The sequence below is a fragment of the Anser brachyrhynchus genome (genome assembly GCF_964034855.1).
Source record: "Anser brachyrhynchus genome assembly, chromosome: 4".
Lineage (NCBI taxonomy): Eukaryota > Metazoa > Chordata > Aves > Anseriformes > Anatidae > Anser > Anser brachyrhynchus.
In genome coordinates, this window is record NC_137698.1 from 67,121,496 (window position 1) to 67,144,704 (window position 23,209).

Here is a 23,209-nt window from a genome sequence, read left to right on the forward strand (position 1 = left end):
GAGTGATTTAGAGCTACTTGCTGTTAATTCTGATGATGCAGAAGTTTGTTTGAAATTGGTCAGAGTTGCTTACCTGTAGCTGCAGTTCCTTGAGAGGAAATGTCCCAAAGTACATCGGGTTCCTGGGCAGATCCTGGGGCTGCCGCTGGGCTGCAGTGGAGAGTGACCAGAGGGCAGGGAGCGCATACTGCGAGGAGGAACTGGTGGCAGTGTGCTGTCTGCAGGTCATGAGGGCTAACAAAACAAAACCGTGCATCAGCTAATGGGAAATAAAAGTTTTCAATGTGAACGGAAATGGTGATTTTTTTTGCTTCAGAAAAATCACATAAACAGATCTGGAGACAGCCAAGTGCTCTAGGCGAGCACCAATCAATGCTATGGTGATTCTGAACAGGCTGCCCAGTTGCTGTGGTTTCAGACAGTTCATTTATCCGGAGAATTAGAAGTTCCCCTCAGGCAGCTCCTTTTCATAGTGTTACAGTTGTGTAGTCTGGGTAAAAATCCCACATCCAGGCTTCAAGAGTGTGTGTGTGTGTGTGTGTGTTGGGGAGAGATTGAGTTTAGACCTTTGTTAAATCCATTCCTACTTAACCATGCCACAAGGACTTAGGGGAGTGGTCTTCTTCAGTGGAGAGGTTCTCAATTTTGAGAGCCTAACTATATTTAATAGCTAAAATAGTATTGCTCAGAGGTAATGACATCAGAAAATCTTTGGACAGAGATTTATAGCTTTGTAGATCTAACACTTTTTTTCTCTCTCGTTCGTTGCATTGTCTAGATACTGGCTGCTCTGCAGAAGGATAACCGGGAAATGGAAAAAGGAAGCCCTTCACTCAAACGTTAACTCTGGCTGCCTCCAGGAACTCACAGGAAAAGATCGAAAGTGGCAAAAGTATTGGGTAGTGTTTTGACACGTGTGAGCCTGCAAATCAAAGTGTTATTTCAGTTCTTTTTCAGTAGTAGGATAGCCTTAAAGGGGAGAGAGGAAGAGAGGAGGAAAAAAAGGAGATGGGAGGTTAAAACCTTTGTAAGTGAAACCTAGGCTTAGCCTTAAACTTTTAGCGGAGTGAGCGTTTGCGGTGGACAGCGATACACATCAGATGTCTGATGAGGGCAGTAAAACTAGACAACATTAAGGTTTCTTTCTTTTTTTCATTGATGTTTTAAAATACCGGGCATTCAGTAATGTCGGTTGCTTTGAAAGCTATTCCCTAGTTTTGTTGTTAGGCAGGATATGTTTCCCATACCCCTAACAGGAGCTGGATCTGGGTTTTAAATAACTGGTGCTGGAATTTATACTTAAATGACGTAAGGACCATTTCTTTAGAAATGCTTCTGGTTTTATAGGCTGTAGGTCCCATTTACCAAAGAGATCATGTAGACATAGAACTACATTCCATTCTTTAAGGAAAAACGTTAAGTTAACTTGGAAAAGAAGTCATGCTAGCAGTGTAAAACCAATTATTCTTCGAGATGCCTTGGAAATCCATGTTCCAATCTGGATGCACATGGAAAACGTTCCATTTTTCTGGCTAGGTTCCAAACTCACCAGGTGTGGGTCTAGTACCGAGCTGGCATTATTCCCCAATCGTACTGTCTTGCCTCTGTTTAAACACAGGGTCACATACCAGTAAATGTATGCTTCCATGTCTCCCTCCTCTGGGGCAGTGCTGTTTCAGGGTGTTCCTGCCTACCAGCTACTTATTCCTGTGCCATCTGTCCAACTGATGAAACTGTCGGCTGAGCAGATGAGAGATGGTTGAAAGGAATTTTTATAGGTTCTTCATACCCAGGTCTGCTCACTGGCAAAACCAAGGAGGAAGGGCACAGGGGAGGAGTTCCATAAGCCAGCACTGCTGCTGAATAGAAAAGCTTATGGGGGATCTCTGGAAGTTGCTGCTGCCATAGTAGAAAAGCGTATATGGAGCTGAACTTGATGTAGTGATGAGTAGCAGTTTATTGGGGAACGTGCCGGACAGATACTGTCAGGACAGGTAGAGGCTGTCATTTCCTAGCGTTGAAGCCAGCCTCTGATAGAGGAGAGCGAGTTACAGAGAGCCGACAGCAGATGCTCAGTGGTTACACCGCTTAGATTCCCTCTGCATTCAGACGAATGTTGAACTGTAAATCGTGAGTGCCTCTGATTTACAAGAATGTTTATTGTATAGTGTAAAATCTGTTTTATAAATAATTACGACCATTGAAAAGGAAAACTAACCGAAGCAATATTTGTGTTAACTGTCAACAGGAATGACTAGCCCCTCTAGCTACATGGCCATAGGCTTCCCAGGGCTTCTCAGTCTGTTTTATGCCGATCATTTCGGCATTGTCTGAATAAAAAAATGAGAATAATAGTTGCACACTGCTCAAACCAACCTAGACTGTAAGGGATGTAATCAAAAGACTCTCCTTTAGTACAAACATTCTTTCTGTGGGTGATACTTTGACTGTAATATTAAAAAAGAGCGAAAGCAAGGTTTCTTGGTTAACTGTTTGAAGACTCCCAATCACTTTGGAATACATGTGATACAAGTGCAGCTTGCCAGTCTGTTACCTCATTGGCCTTTTTTCCTGTCCACTTCGTGTACCTGGTGTAATAGACGTGTGTATTTTTTGTTGGCCATCTGAATTTCTCCAAAAGGCTTCTTCTAGGCCATCACTTGCTGAAAACAGACATCAGGATGTTGACATGAAAACCCGTTAATGCTCCCAGGATTTGTGTAGCTCTGATCCTTTAATGACCGGTACTTGTATGGTACATTGCTTTGACGTGCAATAGAAAGCTGGAAGGTCAGTAAGTGGTTTTTAATGCTACTTTTACTATTACTACAACAAATACACCTTTTCACAAAGGGTATGAGAGGCCTAACATCCCAAACATTTGCACTATGCTTTTAAATGATTTATTAAACGGAGACAACTTTTTCCTCAGTATACGTTTTTTAGGTGGTACTGTAACTGGCTTTGTGATTTGAGTCCTCATTGTAACTAGGTGTGTATTTCCGTTTAAACCAAGTCTAGAAGGATGGCTCACTTGTCTGATTAGAGTATATTCTGGAGCCAGTAGGTCTCTTTTAGCCATCTGCAGCCTGTTCTCGTTTTTTTCTTCTCAGTAACATGTTGAATGTAAGAGTGGAAATGGGCATAGTTGTGGGAAAAGGCCTGCTGCAACACCTGTGCACTGTTTGTTACTTGCAAACGTAATTATTTTGTTCAGTGATTTGATCTTTCTGTTTTTAGAAGATGTATATATTTTCTAAATGATTTCTTTGTGTATATAAGGTATGTTCTTTAATGAAGAAAAGCAATGCAATAAGGAGCTTTGCACAGTTTGTTTTCAAACAAAATGCATTTGAAGAAAAAAATCACCTGCCTGAAGATGCAATTGTTTCAACTTCTCAGTAACTTGATTTGAAAATAATGCTTGAATTTTGATAAAAACAGAGTTGAGTTGTAATGGCTTAGAATTACTTGCCACTGAGCTTTTTAAGTTTCTTGCAGCATACCAAATCTCTTAATTATTAAGGAGGGTTTCTGTAATAAATTCAGGGATTGCATAAAAGATTTTGACAACTTAATTTTATTGTTTGGATGCTTGAGGGCATCTGTAACACGATGCATGAGATTTTCTCCCATTGAACGAGTGTCCCCATCAAAGCAAACTGTTTCATTTTCTTCATGGGTTTAAGGAAAAATAAAAATGCTGCAATACATCAGAAGGCTGCAACTGTCACTGGACGTGCAGCAGATGAGAGAAAACAGGAAACTTCAACCAGGTTAGGAATTCTGTACAACCTGCACTTTATTGTAAAGCCGTTTCGCAACTTCAGTCCGCAATCAATCATTGACGTATTTCGTTCAGTAAAGACTTTTATTTGAAGAGGTACCTTATAACAGCTTCTTTTTGAATGTTTCAAAAACTATAGTGACGTGTAGAGAACTGTTGATACATCCCCTGTACATCACGTTTAAATTGTTTTTATGTAGTTACATGTTTTGTTTAGATATGTGTATCAAACTGGAACTTTTTTCAACTGTAAATATATGGTTTTATTAAATAAAGTCATGTAAAGTTATCTTAATCACCTGTTGGCAGCGTAATTCAGAAATTAAAACTTTCTTTGTTTTAAAAGAAGAAAACATGGTTTATTTTGTTTCATAATCGCAGGGCATCTTTGTGCTCAACTTCAGGCGGTATTGCTTTAATTCTTATGTAAACCTAACTTCAGATATTCGAGTGGAGAAGCTTCCCATCCCTTAATTGTCTGGAAAGGGGTTAAAACACCAGGTAAAAATAGAACTTAGACACAAGCTGGGGAGAAACTACCTGCGCAACAAGACTGCAGGGGAACATAGTCAAAGACTTGGCTGCCACTGTTCGAGTTTCCTCTGGGAAACACCTTTCACTGCCTCGTACCGAAGTACCTTGCTGTTTGATTTGCTGGATTAGAACATCAAAATCGCCTTATGCTTGATACTGGTAGACATTTATATTAGATATATTACAGGAGTTGCATAAAATTGTTTAAAACTAGATTTTCTTACTTGTTTTCCCAGTGCTCATTCCAATCTGCCTGAAGACAGGTAATACTGAGATTAGCAGATACAAATAGATTTATCTTGACTACTTCCTCAACAGATTGTCTTCCTATGTTTTCAGGAGGAAAATGGAGAAATCTTTGATCCTTACACCTTCGGGGTGCTTTGGAAGGCCAGCATAGCAGTGGGTTACCCCAGCAGCTCAGGACTAAGAAAAAAAACCCTGGAGGCAATGTGAGGATTAATGTCTTCATAGTATGTTTCAGTAGAAATCCCACCTCAGGGACATGGAATATGCTGTCAACTTCATTTGCACCTTAAATTCCTGTCTTTTCCAGATCTCAAAAGTGCAGCAATGAAAAGCACCCGAGATGTACTTTCCCTGCTCCTCACTCCCTTTACCTGTGTACGTTTGTTGCTTAATGATCTTTAAGAAGTTAAGAGAAGGTTTCCATCTCTTAAGCCAAAAGCAGCAAGAAGTCTTAAGAATTTCCCTGGCAGGAATTTGTAAGTAATAAGATAAGAGTTACTTCTCTTAGAGACATGACTGCTAATCATCCACTAGTATTTATGGAAAGTTTCATAGAACATTAAGCGGCTACTCAACTTGGGCAATAACCACTCCTTTCAGCAGGAGAAGAGCCCCATTACCAAACAGGAGGTTATGGTGAGGGGCCATGATTTATAATGCCTTTTTTTCTTGATAAGTGGCTGGCAGTTACACTTGAGTCCTTTCACTATCCAGCAAGAGACAGATATACTGGCGTTTTGTGGAAAGTTACTAGTTGTGTATGATCTGTCTTCATAAACAGAGGTTGCGAGCTACTGAAGTTAGAGAGTACTTGAGTTCTTTCTACAACAAGAGCATCGCTGTTTCAGTCGTTTATGGAATGGTTCTGCAAAACTGTCAGGACCGTAGAAGAATATAACCAGATTGCTCGGCATGACTGCACAAAGTAAGAAACCACCGATCTCTTTGAAGACTGCCATTTCACTATGACAAAAAGGAACAAAAAAAAAGTAAGCTTTCAATAGTGTAATAACCAATTACGTTCTGGCCTTTAAATAACTATCAAGTTCAGAAAACCTAGTTCATTTAAAAGAGAAAGGAATAAGGCGTTGCTAGGAATGTCTTTACGTGCTTATCTACTTTTACCCCCTTGCAAGTGTATTCAGTGCCCTGTGTGCTGTGTGTAAACACGTATGCAACTTTGGGACTGGGACCAACAGCTCAAGCACAGCTCAGCAATGCTGGTCCCACAGGGTGTAATTCCAGCCTGTGGTGGGAGACCAAAAGACTCCTCTCCTACTCTTTCCCACTGGGATGTAGCTGCTTTGCTGCAAAATTCACAGCCTTTGAAGACTTGCATCTGGGCCTTCCATACCTAATTCTGACTAAAAAGATCTAGTCTGTCTAAGCAAAGTAGAAATGGATGGAAATTAGCAATTAACTCGGTTCAAGAATCACGCAATAATTGGGCTGCCCATCAGCTGGTTGGTTGCAGCTCTTTCAGGAACGAGAACGTACTCCTTCCCAGCTCTGACATTTTACTGGCCCGAGCTGTTTCTGTATTCTCGACACCATCCCATGTCTTAGTGAAAAACGATGCTACCCTCGCAGCAGCAAGAGCTGCAGGATGTAGATAAGTCTCGTAGTTGCTGTTTTTCATGAGTCATGCGGGAATTTCAGGAATACGCTATTTTGAAAGCGGAAGCTGTCTCCTGGAACTAAAGCTGTGTGAGCTGTATGGTCATATATGTGTGAAAATTTCTCTCCCCCCTTTCAATTCAGTCTTCTGGAATTCTGGCACTAGAGTTGAACAGTGCAGAGGGGGCTAAAATGGTGGTGGGTTTATGCTGCTCCTTATCTTGTCCCACACCAGGACATGTCACACACAAGGCTGAGTATCCCCTAGGCTGTAAAAGCTGAAAGACCAAATAAACAAACAAACAAAAAAAACAACACCAGAACTCTAGTTCTGAATAAGATTGATGTATATTTTTAAAGTAGTAAACCTTTCTTCTTGTACACCACCAAGACAAACTTTGCAGCCAATTATGTTTACAGAATGGGCGAGGGATTTGGTGCTTCTGCAGTGCATTGGCTGTATGCGAGTCCTGCTAGGCTTCCACAGTATGCTTCTTTCTCTCTTCAGTTCTTGGCCACATCTATGAAAAGTAACCCTTTAGATTAATTATTTTTAATCCAGGACCTGCCTAGAAGGCGGGTAGCTTTATTGTATGGATGAAGTTGATACTGAATTATAAGAACCAAAAGGGTGGTAGAAGCAAGATTTGAATCCAAGTACGGTGAGTGCTCTGCTTAAACAATATCGCCATGGTCTTACAGGACTGAGCACAGAGGTGATTTTCTAGAAGTGTAGGCTTTTGACTGGTTTTCTTTTTTAAAAATAAGTAAATAGGTATATGGTTTCATTCAAAAATGAGTACTATGATCATTTAATGCCAAGTATTGATGTCGTTTAGAAAAGTCTTTTTCAGGAGTATGTGTGTAGTATGTTCCCTAGGATTTACCAAAAAGAAGCATGTTAAAAATGAGAATTACAGAGAACTCCTTGGCGTATATCTTTTCCGTGCTTTCTTTGCCTAAAAAGGTAAAAATTGATTGGCTTCCCTGACTTTTTTCTGAACTTCCCTACGTGTAAGGGTCAGGCCAGCGTGGTGACATTTCAGTGTCTCCAGCTGCTGACGTAACAACTCCAGAGTGTCCACCTTCTCCTCAAAGTCTTGAAGCAGTACCTCATTTCCAACCAGCCCACGTTTCTGCTGCAATTTCAGGGTGCTTGCCCGCAGCCTGTCCCTGGCCTGTTTCTTTCTGGTGAGGAAGTCTCTCTTCTGTGACAAGAGGATGTCAATGTCCATCAGCTCGGCTTCTCTGACTTGGTTCTCAGCTTCCACAAACTGTAGTTCCTCCCTGTAATGGCTGAGAACGTGCGCTGCAGTCGATACCTTCTTTTTGAGCTTTAGAATTTCACCACAGAGGTCATCAAACTTTTGGCCGAGCTTCTGATTCTCTTTCTTCATGTACTCAAAGTCTACAAAACTCTGGCCTTTCGACAGCTCTCCTTGGGCTTTCAAGACCGCTTCAAGGCTTTGGATTTCAAGCTTCATCTTGATGTTTTCCACGCGGACCTGGAGGGGCAGAAATAAAAGAGTGGTTCGACTTGGTTAATCCCTGCCTTGTGGGGGAAGAAGCGCTTGGGGTTAAAGTCAGTAGTGACAAGAGGAAAGCTTCAAGGCAAGGTTTTATGAGTCTGCTGTGCTTTAACGCTGGGGGATAGACCTTCACGCCTGTTGCCCCTGGAAGGGGATACTTCCCTAGGCGTACGAAGAGGACGACCCCGTCCTTTTCGGAAACTTTAGCAGCCCAGAGGTACCCAGAGGTACCCAAGCTCGCCTCACCTCCCTCACCGCTCTCTCCTTGGCCTGCTCCTTGGCCAGCACGCCGTCCACCGCCTTCACGGCCGCCGCCCGGCCGCCCAGCCTCCCGCCGAGGGCTCGGAGGGCCAGGGCCCTCTTGCCGCGCCGGAAGGCCGCCCACTGCTCCTCGGCCCGGGCCTCGCTCTCCCGGCACCTCCCGCTGCGGGCCCTCACCCGCTGCCCGCAGGCGGCCTCCGCCCGCTCCCGCAGCTCCCGCAGCTCCCGCAGCTCCCGCAGCCGCTCGCCGTAGGCCGCCGCCTGCCGCCCGCCTCCTGCCGCCGCCGCCCGCTCGCCCCGCCGCAGCCGCAGCCGCTCGCCCAGCCGCAGCTGCAGGACGGCGCCCGCCGGCCGCAGCCGCTCCCGCTCGCTCGCCAGCCCGCGGTGCTCCGCCAGCAGCGCCGCCCGCTCCCGCTGCTCCGCCGCCGGGCCGCCGCCTTCCTCCACCTCCTCCTCCTCCAAGGGCCGCGGCGGGGCCCCGCTGGCTTCGGGGGCCGGCGGCTCTGCGGGTGCGGGGGGACCCGAGGGCTCCGCCGGCAGCTCGGGCTCCCCGGGGGCGGCCTCCGGCACCTCGGGCTGCTCGGGGGCGGGCTCCGGGACTGGCCCCGGCGGCTCCTCCGCTTCTGGCCCCTCGGGTCCCGGCTCCTTCAGCCCCGGCCCCGGCGGCTCCTCGGGTCCCGGGTCCCCCGGTCCCGGTTCCTCCGGCCCCGGCGGCTCCTCCGCTTCTGGCCCCCCGGGTCCCCGCTCTTCGGGTCCCGGCCCCTCCGGATCTCCCGGCCCCGGCCCCTCCGGTCCTGCCCCGCCGAGCCCCGGCGGCTCCTCGGCTCCCGGCCCCTCCAGCCCCTCCGGCCCCGCCGCCATGCCGGCCGCTGCCCCGGCCGCCGCCCGGCTTCCCCCGTCGCCCCGGCAACGCCGCCCGGCCCCTCCCTTCTCCCCCCGCCCCCGAAGCCCCGCCCCCCTCCCCTACCAACCGCTCAGCGCCGGGGTCGCTCGGGGCCCCCTCTCCAATTGGCCGCGGCGCGGGCGGACGGCTTCCCCCCGGCCAATCGCCGCCCCCGCCTCTCCTCAGCGCGCCGGGCGCGCCGCGCCCCTGCCGGCGGGGGAGCCCCTCCGCGATTGGCTGCGGCGGGGAGGAGGGGGCGGGGCGAGGCGCGCGCGCGGCTGGGCGGGGGGAAGAGGAGGAGGGGGGGGAGGAGCAGGGGGGGTAAGATGGCGGAGCTGGGCAAGAAGTACTGCGTGTACTGTCTGGCCGAGGTGAGCTCCCTGCGCTTCCGCTGCACCGAGTGCGCCGACATCGAGCTGTGCCCCGAGTGCTTCGCGGCCGGCGCCGAGATCGGCCCGCACCGCCGATGGCACGGCTACCAGCTGGTGGACGGCGGCCGCTTCACGCTGTGGGGCGCCGAGGCGGAGGGCGGCTGGAGCAGCCGCGAGGAGCAGCTGCTGCTGGACGCCATCGAGCAGTTCGGCTTCGGCAACTGGGTAAGGGCCGGCCCGGCCCGGCCTCTCAGCGCCCGGCCCCGCGGGGCTGCCCCCAGCCGGGCTGCGGGGCTGGGGCACCGGTCCTGGGGGGGCGGCTGGGGGCGTCCGGTCCGGGGAAGGGGAGGCGAGGGGAGGCCTCACTGCTCTCTGCGGCTGCACGGGAGGGAGGTGTGGGGGGCTGCGGGTCGGCCCTGCTCACAGGTACCCAGCGGTAGGACCAGAGGGAACGGCCTCAAGTTGCACCAGGGGAGGCTCAGGTTGGAAATGAGGAGACATTTCTGCTCAGAAGGAGCGGTCAGGCATTGGGACGGGTTGCCCAGGGAGGTGGTGGAGTCACCGTCCCTGGGGGTGTTCAAGGAGAGGCTGGATGTGGTGCTTGTGGACATGGCTTAGTGGTGACATTGGTGGTAGGGGGGTGGTTGGACCAGAAGATCTTGGAGGTGTGTTCCAACCTTCATGATTCCATAATTCTATGATTCTGTGGCTCTTTTTCAAACTCTCAAGGCTTGTGATAACTAGTTCATTTAATTACAAATTTATTAGAGAAGAGACATAAATGCTACGTTTCTTATTTCTATATTGCTTTAAAAGTACTTTGGTTACACTACAAATGAACAACCCCCAACGAGGCAGTGATCTCAGTACTCGCTGGGAACCTGCAGGACTTCACGGTGACAGCAAGCCGACTCTTGGAGACAGCAGTGGATGCTCAGCAGTCACCACGTGGATCCAGTGTCCGGGCAGTGTTCCTCTAACTAGAGGCAGACCTGAGGCAGCTTCCCAGGCTGATGTTCTTTGGGGCTTCACACATTCCTGATACTTGTGTCGTAGCTTACGTGCCCTTGTGCACTTGTAAATGCTTACCTGGACCTAAACGCGTGGCAGCAGGTCTGGTTTCAGGATTGCCACAGCAGTCAGGGTATCGTGAGTTGGTTTTTGAGGGACAGGGAGGAAGGAGTGCGTGTTATACGTGGGGTGTAACAGGAATCATGTCACTGCCCCTCCTTGTTTTCCCTTCAGGAGGACATGGCTGCTCACGTGGGAGCCTCCCGGACGCCGCAGGAGGTGATGGAACACTACGTGAGCATGTACATCCACGGCAACCTCGGGAAGGCCTGCATCCCCGACACGATCCCCAACCGAGTGACGGATCATACGTGTCCGAGCGGCGGCCCGCTTTCTCCGAGCTTGACCACGCCGCTCCCGCCGCTGGATATATCGGTAGCCGAGCAGCAGCAGCTGGGCTACATGCCGCTCCGGGACGACTACGAGATCGAATACGATCAAGATGCTGAGACTCTGATCAGCGGCCTGTCGGTGAACTATGACGACGACGACGTGGAAATAGAGCTAAAAAGAGCCCATGTAGACATGTACGTAAGAAAACTCAAGGAGAGGCAGCGGCGGAAGAACATTGCACGAGACTATAACTTGGTGCCCGCCTTTCTGGGGAAGGATAAAAAGGACAAGGAGAAAACTCCCAAACGAAAGATCACAAAAGAAGAGAAGGAGTTGAGGCTGAAACTGAGGCCCCTGTACCAGTTCATGTCCTGTAAGGAGTTTGAGGACTTCTTTGAGAACATGCACAAGGAGAGAATACTTCGAGCAAAGATTCGGGAACTGCAGCGGTATCGCCGCAATGGAATCACCAAAATGGAGGAGTCGGCGGAGTACGAGGCAGCCAGACACAAACGGGAAAAGAGGAAGGAGAACAAAAACATAGCCAGTTCCAAGAGGGGGAAGGAAGAGGGTAAAGAAGGTGAATTTGCTGCCATTGAAAACCTGCCTGGCTTTGAACTCTTATCGGACAGGGAAAAAGTGCTCTGCAGCTCTCTAAACTTGAGTCCTGCGCGTTACGTGACTGTGAAAACTATAATCATTAAAGACCATCTTCAAAAAAGACAAGGAATCCCTTCAAAGAGTCGCCTTCCCAGTTACTTAGATAAGGTACTGAAGAAAAGGATTTTAAACTTTCTAACAGAAAGCGGTTGGATATCCCGAGATGCTTCCTGAAACTCTTCTGATCTGAGAAATCATAACAGAGGCCCCTTGCAGCCTCAAGGACTCCGTTATTTTTTCCTGCCCTCCCCAAAGATACAGAAACTTTCTCGTTCAAAGCAGGCAAAAAAAGCAAAAACAAAACAAAAACCCACACTATCATGGTCCGTCGTTCAAACAGACTTTTGCTTTGGATCATAACAAATGCTTACTTGTGATACTTCTCTGTTAGATTTCGTTACTCGTTAGAGCACTTTGCTTTGGGTGCATTGTTAGAACAGATCTCTTCCATGTGAACGTACTCAAGTCCGATGGTCCCAGGGTAGATGCTTTACTCCTTACTGTTGGACAAACGAGTGTCAGTGTAATCCTTGCCTTTTTTTTTTTTTTATTTTTGAAGGTGGGAGATGGTTTCCAGCAAATTGTCTTCTCCCCGTCGTTGTTTTTGGCATAATGCTGGCAGCAGAGCGGAGCTTACAGAAGTCCTTGGCTCTCAGGCAGAGTGGGCAGGGATTTCTGTGACCGTTGCTAAGCTTTCAGAGCGTTCTCCTTAGTAGCTACAGCCGGGGTGGTGGGACGGGGGGCGAGAGGTTCTGCAGAGAGTAGGGCAGGGATGAGCCGTGATGGGGGGCGGGGAGGAAGGAGGGTGGTGGGCGAGGTGCCTTCAGGTGCTTGCTCTGTGGGAAGGGTTCTGGGAGAGCTGCCTTTGCACCCAGCTTCTCTGGATGTAGATTGGGCTTGAATTGTCGCTGAAACGCCCCACAGGAGGTTTCAGTGTTAAGGAGCAAGGCTGCAGGAGCGCGAGGCAGCTGTGGTGGTGCTGTGCTTTGGGGTCAGCGCCGCTGCGAAGTGGCGGGTTCTGGGCAGAAAGGCGGTGCAGGAGAGCACGCAGGTAGCTGGCTCGCAGCTCTTGGGAGCCTCAGGCAGCAAAAATCGCTGTTAGCTCTTGCTGGAGGAGCCTCCTCCGTTGGTGCCTGGGGTTTCTGAGCACAGATGGTCTGAGGACGTGTAGCAGCCTCCTGGACTTGGTCAGGAGCTACGTTCTCAAGCTCATAGTGACCCCCAAGATTGGTTTTTAAAAACAAAAACAAGAAGTAAATGAGATCAAAATGCACAGCTGCTGTGCTCCTGAAGCACAGAAGCATAACTCAAGCCATTCCAGGCTTCTCAGTGCACGTACTGTGAAATGCACGGGGCCGGACGTGCTGAAGTTAAAACTGTTGATGTGCGGCCGGCAGAGCGGTGACTTCAGCGCGCTGCAGCGGTGACGGCGCGCTCGGCAGGGCGCTGTGAGCTGTCAGAGGGCCGCAGAGCGAGCCGGGTGCCCGCAGCAGGCGCGAACTTGCGGCGTAGCACAGCACGTGGCGGCACCGCCTGAGCCGCACCAGTATTCTAGCAATACGTGCCGATTAAGGGAGCGACGTTGACGGACGACTAGGAAAGGATTCTTATCCTCACTTCGTTCTTAAGGTCCTGTGCTGGCGGTTACCCAAATGAATAATTAAAAAAAACAAGTTGATGCTGTCCAGAGCAGGAAGCGGTGACGGAGAGGCCAGCTGGGCGGCTCTTCTGGAGCACGGCTGTGCCAAAACATGGAACTTGACAGGGTTCAGAACAAATGCACGGAAATGTAATCTTGTGTGGATACTGTGGGCTGCAGTCAGTGAGGCTACCGTGAAACCTTAGAACCAGTATTAATTCTGCACCGTGCCAGAGGCACCCTGACCAGAACGGGCCTTCAGTTAGCAGAGCCAGCATTATCAAAGCAGTGTTAGCAGGCAGTTTAGACTAAAGAGGGTACAGATACAAAGCCAGCATTTCTAAGGAGACAAACGAAACCAAACTCTAGTGCCTTTTTCTTTTGAGCTTGTGACAGTCTGTCCCTTGGAAAAGGGAAGGGCTTTGTCCTCCCTGCTGTAAGGCGTTGTGTGGCTCGCCTGTGAGCGGCGTGCCGTCGGGTCCCTGAGGCAGACCTGTAGCTGCCTGTGCGCGCCAAGCAGCTTCACCAACACCAACCCCTTCCACCCGACACGCACGTACACGGGGCACACAAGCCAAGTTCAGAAGGTATAAACCAAGATTTCCTCTGGCCTACTCCCCTGGAAAGGAAGCTCAGCCTTTCTTTCTGGGATTGTGGCTATGCAATGTGGTTCTTCCCGTACCCCGTTTCCTAGCTGCCGTAACACTGGTGGTGGTCGGGAGCCTCAGCTCTGTGTGTAGCTGGGAGCTTAAAATAATTGTGGGTCTTCTGATTTTTTTTTCCTCAAATATAATTTTTATATTTCCACAGTGCTTCGGCACACCTAAGTCTAACTGAAGCAATAGCCTAATGCCCGTCTGAACAATAACTTAAAAAACAAAAAACCTAGGCACCAATGAGTCATTTAAATGCTGTAGAAATTAATTCTGTGCTTACACTTTGCTTAATTCCTCAGCCCCTCCAAAATGTTTCTTTGGTGCTAGACGTAACTTATTGAACATCAAAATGAATGTAAAATAAAATATTTTTAATGTATGAAATATGGATATCAATATTTATTTTATACTTGCAAGCAAATTCAAGGTGGTAAATGTTTGCTTTAGCAAATGCTGCTCCCTTGGAAAGGGCTTCCCTAGAAGCAATGTCTCAGTGTCAGCTGTGCTTTTAATTTTAAAAGTGACTTGCACTAGAGGATGCTGCTGTTCCATATTTTCACGTGGAACCGATTTAGCCTAAGCATTCCTTTGTTATGAGCTGCTGTTTTGTTTTCTTCAGTTGAGATGCAGTTATCTTAATCCAGCAATTTACTCGAGTTCTGCTGCTTCTCTTGTGTGGTGAAGGGGCTGAGAACAACCATGGCAAACGCTCTTCAGCTTGTATCTTGTGTTTATCAGGCAGCGTTTCCTGTAGCGTACAAATACTCCAGGCTTCATGTTGCTAATGAAAAGGTGTTTGATATGCTTACCTCCTGACTATTTCTTGACTAAAAATATTCCTAATGATAGTATCTGTCCTAACAGCATTGATGTAAGCCTATGAAAAAGTGACAGTCCATCAGCTGTTCAAAATGCTGATCTTCTGCTACTGGTCGAGGCAGCAATAATCCATTTTGATGCTGTTCACTTAATTCCATCAGTCCGGTGATGCTTTACAGTACTGCTTGCTCACTGTGTAACGAAGGAGCAGTAACCTCTGTTCTCTGTGTGCGACCCAGCCCAGAGGGCTTGCAGGGCAGTGCTCTGGATGCAGACCTCCTGCCCGGTCCCAGCAAGCAGTAAGAACACCACAAGTGGTTTGCACAAGTCTTTGACCACAAACGGCCTCGTTAATCACACAACTTAAGCACTCTGCCATTATTCTCTTGTGTGGTGGCTGCATCAAATTTCTTTGCGACTGTAACTGACTTCCTTCGCCTTTTGGTTTCCTATTCTTTCTTGCAAAATGTTTTTTGCATGTGCCCCGGTTGCTCTTAAGCGATGCTGAATTAAAATACTGTGAAGGAAGGCACCTGGTGAGCACTTTAAGTTCATCAGCTGCTTCCTTAAAGGGAATGTTGCACTCATTTGAGTGGTGTACTGGTGTCGCTGTGCCAGGCACACAAATGCCTGTGCTGAAATCATGTAAAACCTAACTGATGTTGTGCGCACTCAGCGTTTTACTAGGTTTTTGCATTGTATATTGGTAAATAAACTTGTATTAAAAGTTCCTTTCCATTATTGATTTCATGGCAACGTAGCTTGTATGAGAGTGATGAAAATCGCTAAAATCGTGCCAGTAGTAAATAGAGATGGTTTTTAGCTAAGTGGTGGTGGGCGGAGGAATGATCTTGACCAATCAGTTAAGCCAGAGGCAGCGGCACTGGCAGCTTTGTCAACTGCTCTCTCTTATGCTTAAGCTTCAGAACCACCTGGGCTTTGGTTTCTTCAGTGCCTCTGACCTGTACGCTCTGCTGTACAGTGGTGGTTTGAGCTCTTCCTAAAGGCTCTCTGTACTGACAGCCTCTCTGAAGGCGCAGGCTGAGGGAAAGAAACAAATCAACTCAGCTGCTACTAAAGATACGAGTTTGAGTCTTGTGCTGAGCGTTTAACGGCAAGTTGTGTTTAACCGTACCTTAAATGAAGTAATGTAGTCAAAAAAGACACTGTGAGGAGCTGGAGCTCACTGACAAAATCTTGATCTGCTGTGGAAGAACCTGGCCCTCTGCCTTAGCTGTCCTGCTGGAAAAATCTTCTACGCTAATAAAGTTAAATTTAGTTTAGCTAAGTTTTTTTTTTTGTTTGCTTTAAAAAAGGTACATAAGTTGACACTGGTCCCTTAAGGGCATATCACGGCTGAACAAAGGTTCCAACCCAAAGTGCAACAACAACAACAAAAAAAACCACTTCATCCTACTTGATACAGCCACAGCATGAGCTAACTAAGATGGGAGGAAGTTACAACCAAATTCACCTCAGCTGTATGGAATCCTTTTTTTTCTGTAGTTTTACGCTCAATCTTTGCCTTTTCATCTCCGTAATTGATTAGCTTAAGAAATTAACAGTCAAGTTGCCTTCACACAGTCACCAAAAATTACTCTCCCTCCTCTATCCAGCCAAAGCATTGATTTTGTTAGAGTTGAGGAAGACTTAAATGAATCTCAAAGCATGATTAACCCCCAAACAGCTGTATGCACTTTGGCTGTTCCTAGTTACCTGTCTGGTTCTCATGGGGCAAACCAGCATTGGTAAAAATCTTAAATAATCACTGCTCACTATGAGTAGTTCTAATGTTTAGTAAACTGTTAGCAATGCTGCATCTGAATTTTCAAAGATAAAAAAATACTTGAGCCTTAAGGTAAGAAGCTCCTTAACCCAAGACAACCAGAAGGGAGGGTGAAAAATTCGGAAGTACTTCCTGTTAGTTCACCAGGTCCTAAATAAGATGCATACCTTCGATGTTTCTGTCTTGTGTGTTAAACACGTGGGCTTTGAGGATGTAAGAGGACAGACACTTTGTGAGCTGTGTAATTTGCCAAGTCCCATCCACTCCTATCCAGGTGACCAGGCCAGTGCAGAACAAAGCACTCTGTTAATCGCTGTACCGTATTTTAGCCTGATTCTGCGCAACTGGGAGCAGCAGGTAGAGCTAAACGTGACAAGAGCTGCATGCGGGCAAAGCTCTGTTGCAGCCTAAGACCCAGGATGAATAAATGAAAGAAACGGAGATGAAACAGTTCACATTTTTGTTTGAGCCACTTACATGCAATTATTTATGTAATTCTAAAATATAGTAGGTACTGAACTCCCAGATACTCACTTCTTTAGGTATTCTGACTTTCAGCAGGGTTTTACCTACAGTTTGCATAACAAACTGATTGTAGAGCTTGGAAGTTACAAGACTATCAAAATTGTTTAAACCAATTTATACAATATTAAATTAAAAATCCAGAGATAGGATAAGTTCTATTGGTTCGTCAATGCCATACAAGTATTAGATGGTTTTTGTGAGTCGACTTTACTGGAGAACTAATAGGGCTGAACAGTTACAAAGCACGTCTGCTCTCCACTGCCTTTTATTTACAGGTCAGAAGTCACAAAGGTTTCAGTTTCAGATGTTGAGAGTATTTCTGAATAGGCATACTATATAAAAAAAAAGAACATACACATCAGCATGCAAAGCTGATGGATACTTGCAGAGAACTGGCCATCTGTACTACCTCACCCGCTTCTGCAACGTTAGGTTCTAAAAAACAAAAGGAACTGTTTGAACCATTGTGTGGACTTTCAATCTATGCTGCGATAAACATGAGATTGCAAAGTTCTTGTGAGCGTTTACTTCCTTTCAATGTAATGTACCGTCAGTAGCCATGGTTGTAGTTAAGTATTACTCAAAGAAGAGAGCTTAAAGAACACCAATGCTGAAGGCCACTAAGCAACAGAAACTCATTGTTTGCTTCATTTTGACTGGGAGACCTCAACGGATTCACTGAAACCTCCTGTGGGACAGGGGAATAAGGAAAGCATGATGTAAGAGAAAAACCATCCAGCTGTTTAATAATTGTATGGCATTTTAGATTCTCTGATTAAGCAGCTAAGCGTCTTTCACAACACCCACCAAGGCAGGCCGCAGCGTACGCCCGTGCAGCTTATAGCCAATCTTGGATACTAATGCGATAGTGCCCGGCTCCTTCCCCTCCATGGGAGCGTGGAACAACGCTTCGTGTTCGTAGGGATCGAACTTGGCTCCGACAGGATTCAGTCTGAGCAGGCCGTGTTTTTTGAACACTTTCTGAATCTGTACTTCTGTCATGACAAGACCCTCATACAAGCTCTTCAGGTGAGGATTTTCATCCTTAATTTCTTCCTTTGGAACGCTTTCTGTTGCTTTCTCCAAAATGTCTGCAACTTCTAGTAAGTCCTTACAGAAGCTCTGAATCCCTAAAAAGAAATAGAAGGGGCAGGAACAGGATTAGTCTGGTGAGGGAAGCAAGCATTAAAACCAACAACAAAAACAAGTAAACACAAACCAAACACCACAGCATTAACCTGTAATCTTTTAGGTTACTGAGAAGGTGTAACACAGTAAACATTTGGGATTAAAAAATCCTTCCTGGTTTTGCTTGATGACACAGAACTATTACAGATACCATAAAACCCCACCTCTAGCTATACATAAGAAAGTGTCTCAACTAATACTCAGAAGAGCTGAAGCTGGTGAGCTGACATTAACAGTTAACTGTTAATTAATATTAACAGACATTACCAAAACCTTCAGATGGCTTAATGTCATTTCCTCATGTTAAGGAACGTATCTTTTGCCTCCTCCATTGGGGGATTCACCTGAAGTCCAAAGCATTGTGTTGCCCCACTCCTCCCCTTTAATCTGATGCGCTAAAGATATTTGCAGAAGAAAAAGCTTGTAGTCAGACTGGTGAGGGCTCTGAAGAGATGAACAGGCTTCTTCCTTGAATGAAGGAGCTCGTCTCTCTCCCTCCCACTACAAACCACTTCTACAGTGAGTCAGAAGCTGAGCTTCACAAGCAGTGAGTAATTCCTAAACTAACAGCAGCCCGTGTCCTGAAGCTGATCTCTGGCTCACTCTAGAAGAATCCAGACTAATCTCACTTCAGGTAAACTGTCTCAAGCAACCATGAAAGATCAAAACAACTTCGTTGAGTAACATTTCTACGTAGAGGTAAGGCAATGACAAAGTACGCTGCATTTTGGTAGCCTTCGTTGTTTCTTCTTTTCATCACACTCAGCCTTTTTAATTCTTACTTTTTCCCCCCCCTTACCAAGAAGGAATAGCAGCATTACCAGACGACAAGTCTTTGGTTTAAAGAAAATGAACTACAGAAGCACCTTGCGAGATCTACAGGGATCAACTAGTTCTCAGGAAAAAGTCACTTTAACAACCGCACAACCCTTTGGAGACTTGAGCTCGTTAGAGAGCTGTAACGAAAAGCATCCAATTAGTTCCAAAAATATTAACACATGAATCAAAACTTTAAATTTAGCCTAAAACTATGGTGAGGGCTTAAGTGTCTAAAGCACGTATTAACAAGTTGTCCAGTGATCTGGATCAAACCTAACAGCCAGGCTCCTCAAGAAGTTTCTTGTTGTTTTTTTTGTTTGTTTGAATTATCTCTCTAGATATCTGTGACTGCACCTCTGTGGATTTACGCAAGTCTCAAACAGAGTTTCTCTTCCCTAACAGAAAGAGCAATCCTGTACGAATGAGGAAACTTATAATCATGCAGATTATCTTTAATTTACTTTTCATGAGAAGTTGCATTTGAATATTTATTTCTATGATAGCATCTCTGGACTCAGATATGACTCAAGGCCCTTCTGCAATACACAGCACATTAGTGAAATGGTGCTTACTGAAAAAGAATTTCAGGATGAAGCATTCAAACATCCATAAAAATTGTACAATACCATGCAACTGAGTGATTTTTTTTTTAAACATGCATATTAACTGAAGATCTTGTATGCAGAAATTAGAACTTTTGCATTCAGAATAAGACTATACAGTTGTGTGTAGTGTGGCAAAAGAGGATAACTAATTTTTCAAGTTGGAGTGACAGCCAAACACTTAAATGATATAGCACTCCTCTGCTACAGAGTTTTTGCACAACTCTGTACAACAGAAATTGTTTTGGAATGTCAAAAAGCTCTACCAGATGTCAGTGACTCTTGAAGAAAGGTGCACTTCTAGCACGCCTCAAAACCAGTGAGTGTACATTCCTAGCAGTGTACTACCTCTGTTTGACAGCTGTGGCCTTCAACAGAACAGGGATGTTGTTCAAATGTAAAAGGTAAAACAAACACAACGATAATGACAAAACAACAAAAAAGATAAAGCTAGTATTCCATGCTCTTGGTTGTTTTTTTGCACTATTTTGAGACCAAGCACGTGAAAAAGGCAAACTTCAGGCTGCAAACCTTACTAAAGAAAAATCTGAAATGCAATGCACGTAGGAATCACGTCAAATGTAACGAACATTTCAAATTGTTGGCTACAGCTTGCTCAGTCTCGCCATTGTCTAGAGTAAGATGATTCCAATTCTGATACAAAGCAAGGAACCATTTAAACCTCTTTCCCTCAAGTACATCTTTTTTAAACCCAGTATCCAGAATAACTGGGAAGTACAACTTGTCAAAACTGCCGGACAGTCAGCTCAATTTTTCAGGCTTTGCACTTTATCTTGTTATTCCTGTGTCTTATAGTCAAAAAGAGCCTCCACTGACCATATAACTTCGCCTCTTCTACTAGTTTCTGGCTTCTTTGCCTCACATTTTCTGCATCTGCCAAGGCACGCTTGTACTTGTCCTGAAGAAGAAAAACAAGTTACAGAAGAGATTTCACTCCAAGCGGTCGAGTAGTTGACGATAATTCAAAACTGAAAATTCAGTATAAAACATTTTTTTAAAAAAAAGTTACATTGCCCAAATCCTCTGTCTAAAGAGCAATCTGAAGACAACATGGCAATTATCACAGAATCCTTCTTACAAAGGCAAATGTTTGCTTTGTGTCAGTGCAGACAGAAGTGAAGGAGAGAAAGTAAGACAGACTTCCAGACTCAGTATTTGTTAACAGCTTAGCTGGAAAAATTTTTAACAACATGAAGTGTTAATACATGAAACTTTCTGAATTGAAGACTTTTGTTTTTTTCTGGTAGGTGTTCACAGAAAGCCTTCATAAGCCATAAGGTATTCTGACACCGTGGCAAACAAGATTCAACCCAACCATTACTTTCAAACCATCTCTTCCCTCTACATACATACCACAGAGTGTCCTCCAAGTTTTTCAAACCTTACAAACTACAAAGCCTACCTCTGTTAAGCTCGAACTCTGTTAAGCTTAGGTGTGTTCCTAGCAAGATGTCCATGCAGTAAATGTACTAAGAACTAAATTCTATAAGCTGTGGCATTTGAGGTTGAGTGCTCTATGATCTAAGCCAAAACTCTGCGTTGGGCTTTCACACTCAGGAAGCTAAACTTCCACGTGCAAGTGAAGAATTACAAAACAGATTAAAAATAGTCAATAAGTTGACTGGAGAGACCTCTTAGGTAGCCAATAGCAAATGCTGTCGATAGAAGCATTAAAGGACATCTCTGTTTTGTCCTTCAGTGTTTTGGTAAGGGCAGCAGAAAGGAATCTCAGTCCACTTACAATGTATAGGCATTGCTTCCACAGAAGGTTCTGGGCTACCTCCCTAAGTCCCACATGCTCTAGAAAGACGCTTTACATAAAGCACTCATCCAGAAAAACAATGCCTTTATTTAATCCACATCTGCCGCCTCTCAGGGCATTCTTCACTCTCTGCTAAGTCATGCACGAGACGGAATGCAAGATGCTTTAGGCCAGATAGGGAACACGACATGCTAGTCTTGTGTTTAAAGACATCTCCAAAAGAGATGGGTTGAAACTCTCACTTTGAAAGCACGTAATAAGTACAGTATTATACGAAAGCTAAGAATCATTAACTCTAACCTTTGGAAGAGTCAGCAGCTGTTTTCAGAAGTCTACAAATATACACACCTCAAAAGCATTCTAACCCTTAAATGAACTTCCAAAAATTATTTCTCCACTGAGCAAAAATCTCAGCGTAATGAAATCAGTGAAACCAAGTAACAAATCTCCAGGCTGAAGGAGGTCCAACTACATTCAGAAATCAGAATGAAACTGCCCAGAGTCATTCTGGACCAGGAAGGGCTGCATCTCAGGTCTCGCAATGTATCTAACCTTACGTTTAAAGAACTCACTGAGTTACAGCTTCATTACATCAGCTACGCCGCAGTCACGTTACTGTGTGCAGACTGTGCACTGAGAAGCTGTCATCAAGACAGTTAGGCGTGCAGTTTGGGAGGTATGCACACCGACCACCACAGGACACTCACAGTGACTTCCTTCAGCTGCTCCTCCAGCTTGGCCTTCTCCTCAGTTAACATCTTCTCAGCGGGGCTGGCTTCAGCCTTCTGCTCATTGTGGCTCTGGCTCTGGTCCTCGTCCACGTTCTGGCCGGGGTTTTTCTGTTGCGTCGCCACACAGAGCAGTCGGGGAGATGTCCTAAGGCAAAGAAAGATGAAAATAACGTTAAACGGGTGCCTGCTTTGTAAGAGATTAGCACTTTCTGGACATAGTGAGCGCTTCACCTCATAAATGGGACATTTCGCCTCACAAATCAACACTTACAGGACCCTCACGTTAAAGCACGAACTAACACGACGATTCTCGGTCTGCGGTGTTAGTTTTCGGCCCGTTCCGCTGCCGAACCGAGCCCAGCTCACCGTTTAGCCGCAGCAGGCCGCCCCCGGGGCACTGTTTCCCCTCCCCACCACATCCCACACGCGACACCGAGCCCAGGCCGGCCCCGGAGCGCTGGCTCACGGCTCGCTGACGCTTCCCAGCCCCGTTTAACCCAGCCCGGGGCCGGGAGAGCCCGGCCTGGCCCTGCCGTCCTAGCGCGGACACGATCGCGGCCCGGGCCCGGCCCCGACGGCGCTCCCTCACCTCAGCGCCCAGCCCAGCAGCGGGGAGCGCGAGCGCAGCGCGCCCCGGGCCGCCACCGCCGCCATGGCTCCTGCCTGCCCGGCCGCCGCCAATCAGCGAGCAGACGGGCCGTGAGGGACGCGGCCGGCGGCCAATCCGCGAGGAGGATGAGGGCGTCGGGCCATAGGAGGGGAGGGAGGGAGGGAGGGCAGGGGGCGGGACTTGTAGCTCTTCCGGGCAGTCTGTGGTGGGAGGGGGGTGCGGCGGCCATTTTGTGTGGGAGGGAGGCGGAGGCGGAGGGGAACGGGAAGGGGGCGGCTCTGCGGCGGGCGGGCAGGGTTCTCCTCACCCCGCTGCGGGGCTGTAAGTGACGGGAGAGACTGCTGGCCTGGTGCTGGCTGAGGTCAGGATGGGGTCTCCTGTCAGAGCTGGTCAGCCTAAAAACGAGGAGATTGGGTAGCCGCAGGTGGTCCAGTCTGTACACTTGAATCTGCAGCTGTGGCTGACAGTGGGGAGCTGAAGCTCGGTTTTTGTAACTGCTGAGTGGCCTCGTTACTAGTAATACCTCCTTGGGACGCTAGGCTGTGGGAGAGGCCCTTTTTCCTTGTTGGAACTGTCTGTGGTTTGTTTTCAAACTTCCACTTGGAGCTTGTCATCATATGTGTGTGTACATGTCCACTGTGGCTGGTTTGTAACACGCTGTTTGGACAACAATCACAATCTAAAATCTTGAATTTTTTGTTGGAAAGGATAACGCTGCTAACACTTTCAAACACAGCAGCCTGCTTGTGCAACTCA

General features: G+C 46.9%; 4 protein-coding genes across 9 annotated transcripts in view; 2 read left to right on the forward strand and 2 right to left on the reverse strand.

Moving 5' to 3' along the window:
• Window positions 1-4,140, forward strand: part of TBC1D14 (TBC1 domain family member 14) — a 66,860-nt gene extending 62,720 nt beyond the window's left edge. For all 4 annotated transcript variants that reach the window (XM_080592029.1, XM_080592027.1, XM_080592028.1 and 1 more), the window contains one exon: window positions 779-4,140. In XM_080592029.1, the coding sequence (XP_080448155.1) occupies window positions 779-844 (66 nt within the window). In that variant the 3' untranslated portion in view covers window positions 845-4,140. The remainder of the gene's footprint in view (window positions 1-778) is intronic.
• Window positions 4,141-5,907: 1,767 nt separating this feature from the next.
• Window positions 5,908-8,887, reverse strand: CFAP184 (cilia and flagella associated protein 184). 3 transcript variants are annotated; one of them, XM_080592061.1, is made up of 2 exons: window positions 8,155-8,887; window positions 5,908-7,692 (listed from the first exon to the last, which is right to left on the reverse strand). In XM_080592061.1, exons 1-2 carry the CDS (start codon window positions 8,836-8,838, stop codon window positions 7,147-7,149), a joined length of 1,230 nt encoding a protein of 409 aa, XP_080448187.1. In that variant the 5' UTR covers window positions 8,839-8,887; the 3' UTR covers window positions 5,908-7,146. The 3 variants fall into 3 exon arrangements, with proteins under 3 accessions (XP_080448187.1, XP_080448186.1, XP_080448185.1); XM_080592060.1 differs by having other exon boundaries at window positions 7,972-8,887; XM_080592059.1 differs by having other exon boundaries at window positions 7,963-8,887.
• A 272-nt stretch (window positions 8,888-9,159) lies between these two features.
• TADA2B (transcriptional adaptor 2B) lies at window positions 9,160-15,136 on the forward strand. Its single transcript, XM_080592062.1, has 2 exons — window positions 9,160-9,456; window positions 10,477-15,136. The coding sequence occupies exons 1-2, from the start codon at window positions 9,187-9,189 to the stop codon at window positions 11,467-11,469; spliced, it is 1,263 nt and encodes a 420-aa protein (XP_080448188.1). The 5' UTR covers window positions 9,160-9,186; the 3' UTR covers window positions 11,470-15,136.
• A 1,504-nt stretch (window positions 15,137-16,640) lies between these two features.
• Window positions 16,641-22,589, reverse strand: GRPEL1 (GrpE like 1, mitochondrial). Its single transcript, XM_080592063.1, has 4 exons — window positions 22,433-22,589; window positions 21,820-21,988; window positions 20,167-20,248; window positions 16,641-17,850 (listed from the first exon to the last, which is right to left on the reverse strand). The coding sequence occupies exons 1-4, from the start codon at window positions 22,495-22,497 to the stop codon at window positions 17,504-17,506; spliced, it is 663 nt and encodes a 220-aa protein (XP_080448189.1). The 5' UTR covers window positions 22,498-22,589; the 3' UTR covers window positions 16,641-17,503.
• Between the last annotated feature and the right edge of the window lie 620 nt (window positions 22,590-23,209).

What these genes read in the sequence shown, in the direction of transcription:
- CFAP184 (XM_080592059.1), bottom strand. Translation starts at nt 8,838, where the DNA reads ATGGCGGCGGGGCCGGAGGGGCTGGAGGGGCCGGGAGCCGAGGAGCCG. An exon ending in AGGAGAGAGCGGTGAGGGAG is followed by an intron (nt 7,693 to 7,962) that starts GTGAGGCGAGCT and finishes CTGCCCCTCCAG; the next exon opens with GTCCGCGTGGAAAACATCAA.
- TADA2B (XM_080592062.1), top strand. Translation starts at nt 9,187, where the DNA reads ATGGCGGAGCTGGGCAAGAAGTACTGCGTGTACTGTCTGGCCGAGGTG. An exon ending in AGTTCGGCTTCGGCAACTGG is followed by an intron (nt 9,457 to 10,476) that starts GTAAGGGCCGGC and finishes TTTTCCCTTCAG; the next exon opens with GAGGACATGGCTGCTCACGT.
- GRPEL1 (XM_080592063.1), bottom strand. Translation starts at nt 22,497, where the DNA reads ATGGCGGCGGTGGCGGCCCGGGGCGCGCTGCGCTCGCGCTCCCCGCTG. An exon ending in CTGCTGGGCTGGGCGCTGAG is followed by an intron (nt 21,989 to 22,432) that starts GTGAGGGAGCGC and finishes TCTTTGCCTTAG; the next exon opens with GACATCTCCCCGACTGCTCT. An exon ending in AGCAGCTGAAGGAAGTCACT is followed by an intron (nt 20,249 to 21,819) that starts GTGAGTGTCCTG and finishes TTTCTTCTTCAG; the next exon opens with GACAAGTACAAGCGTGCCTT.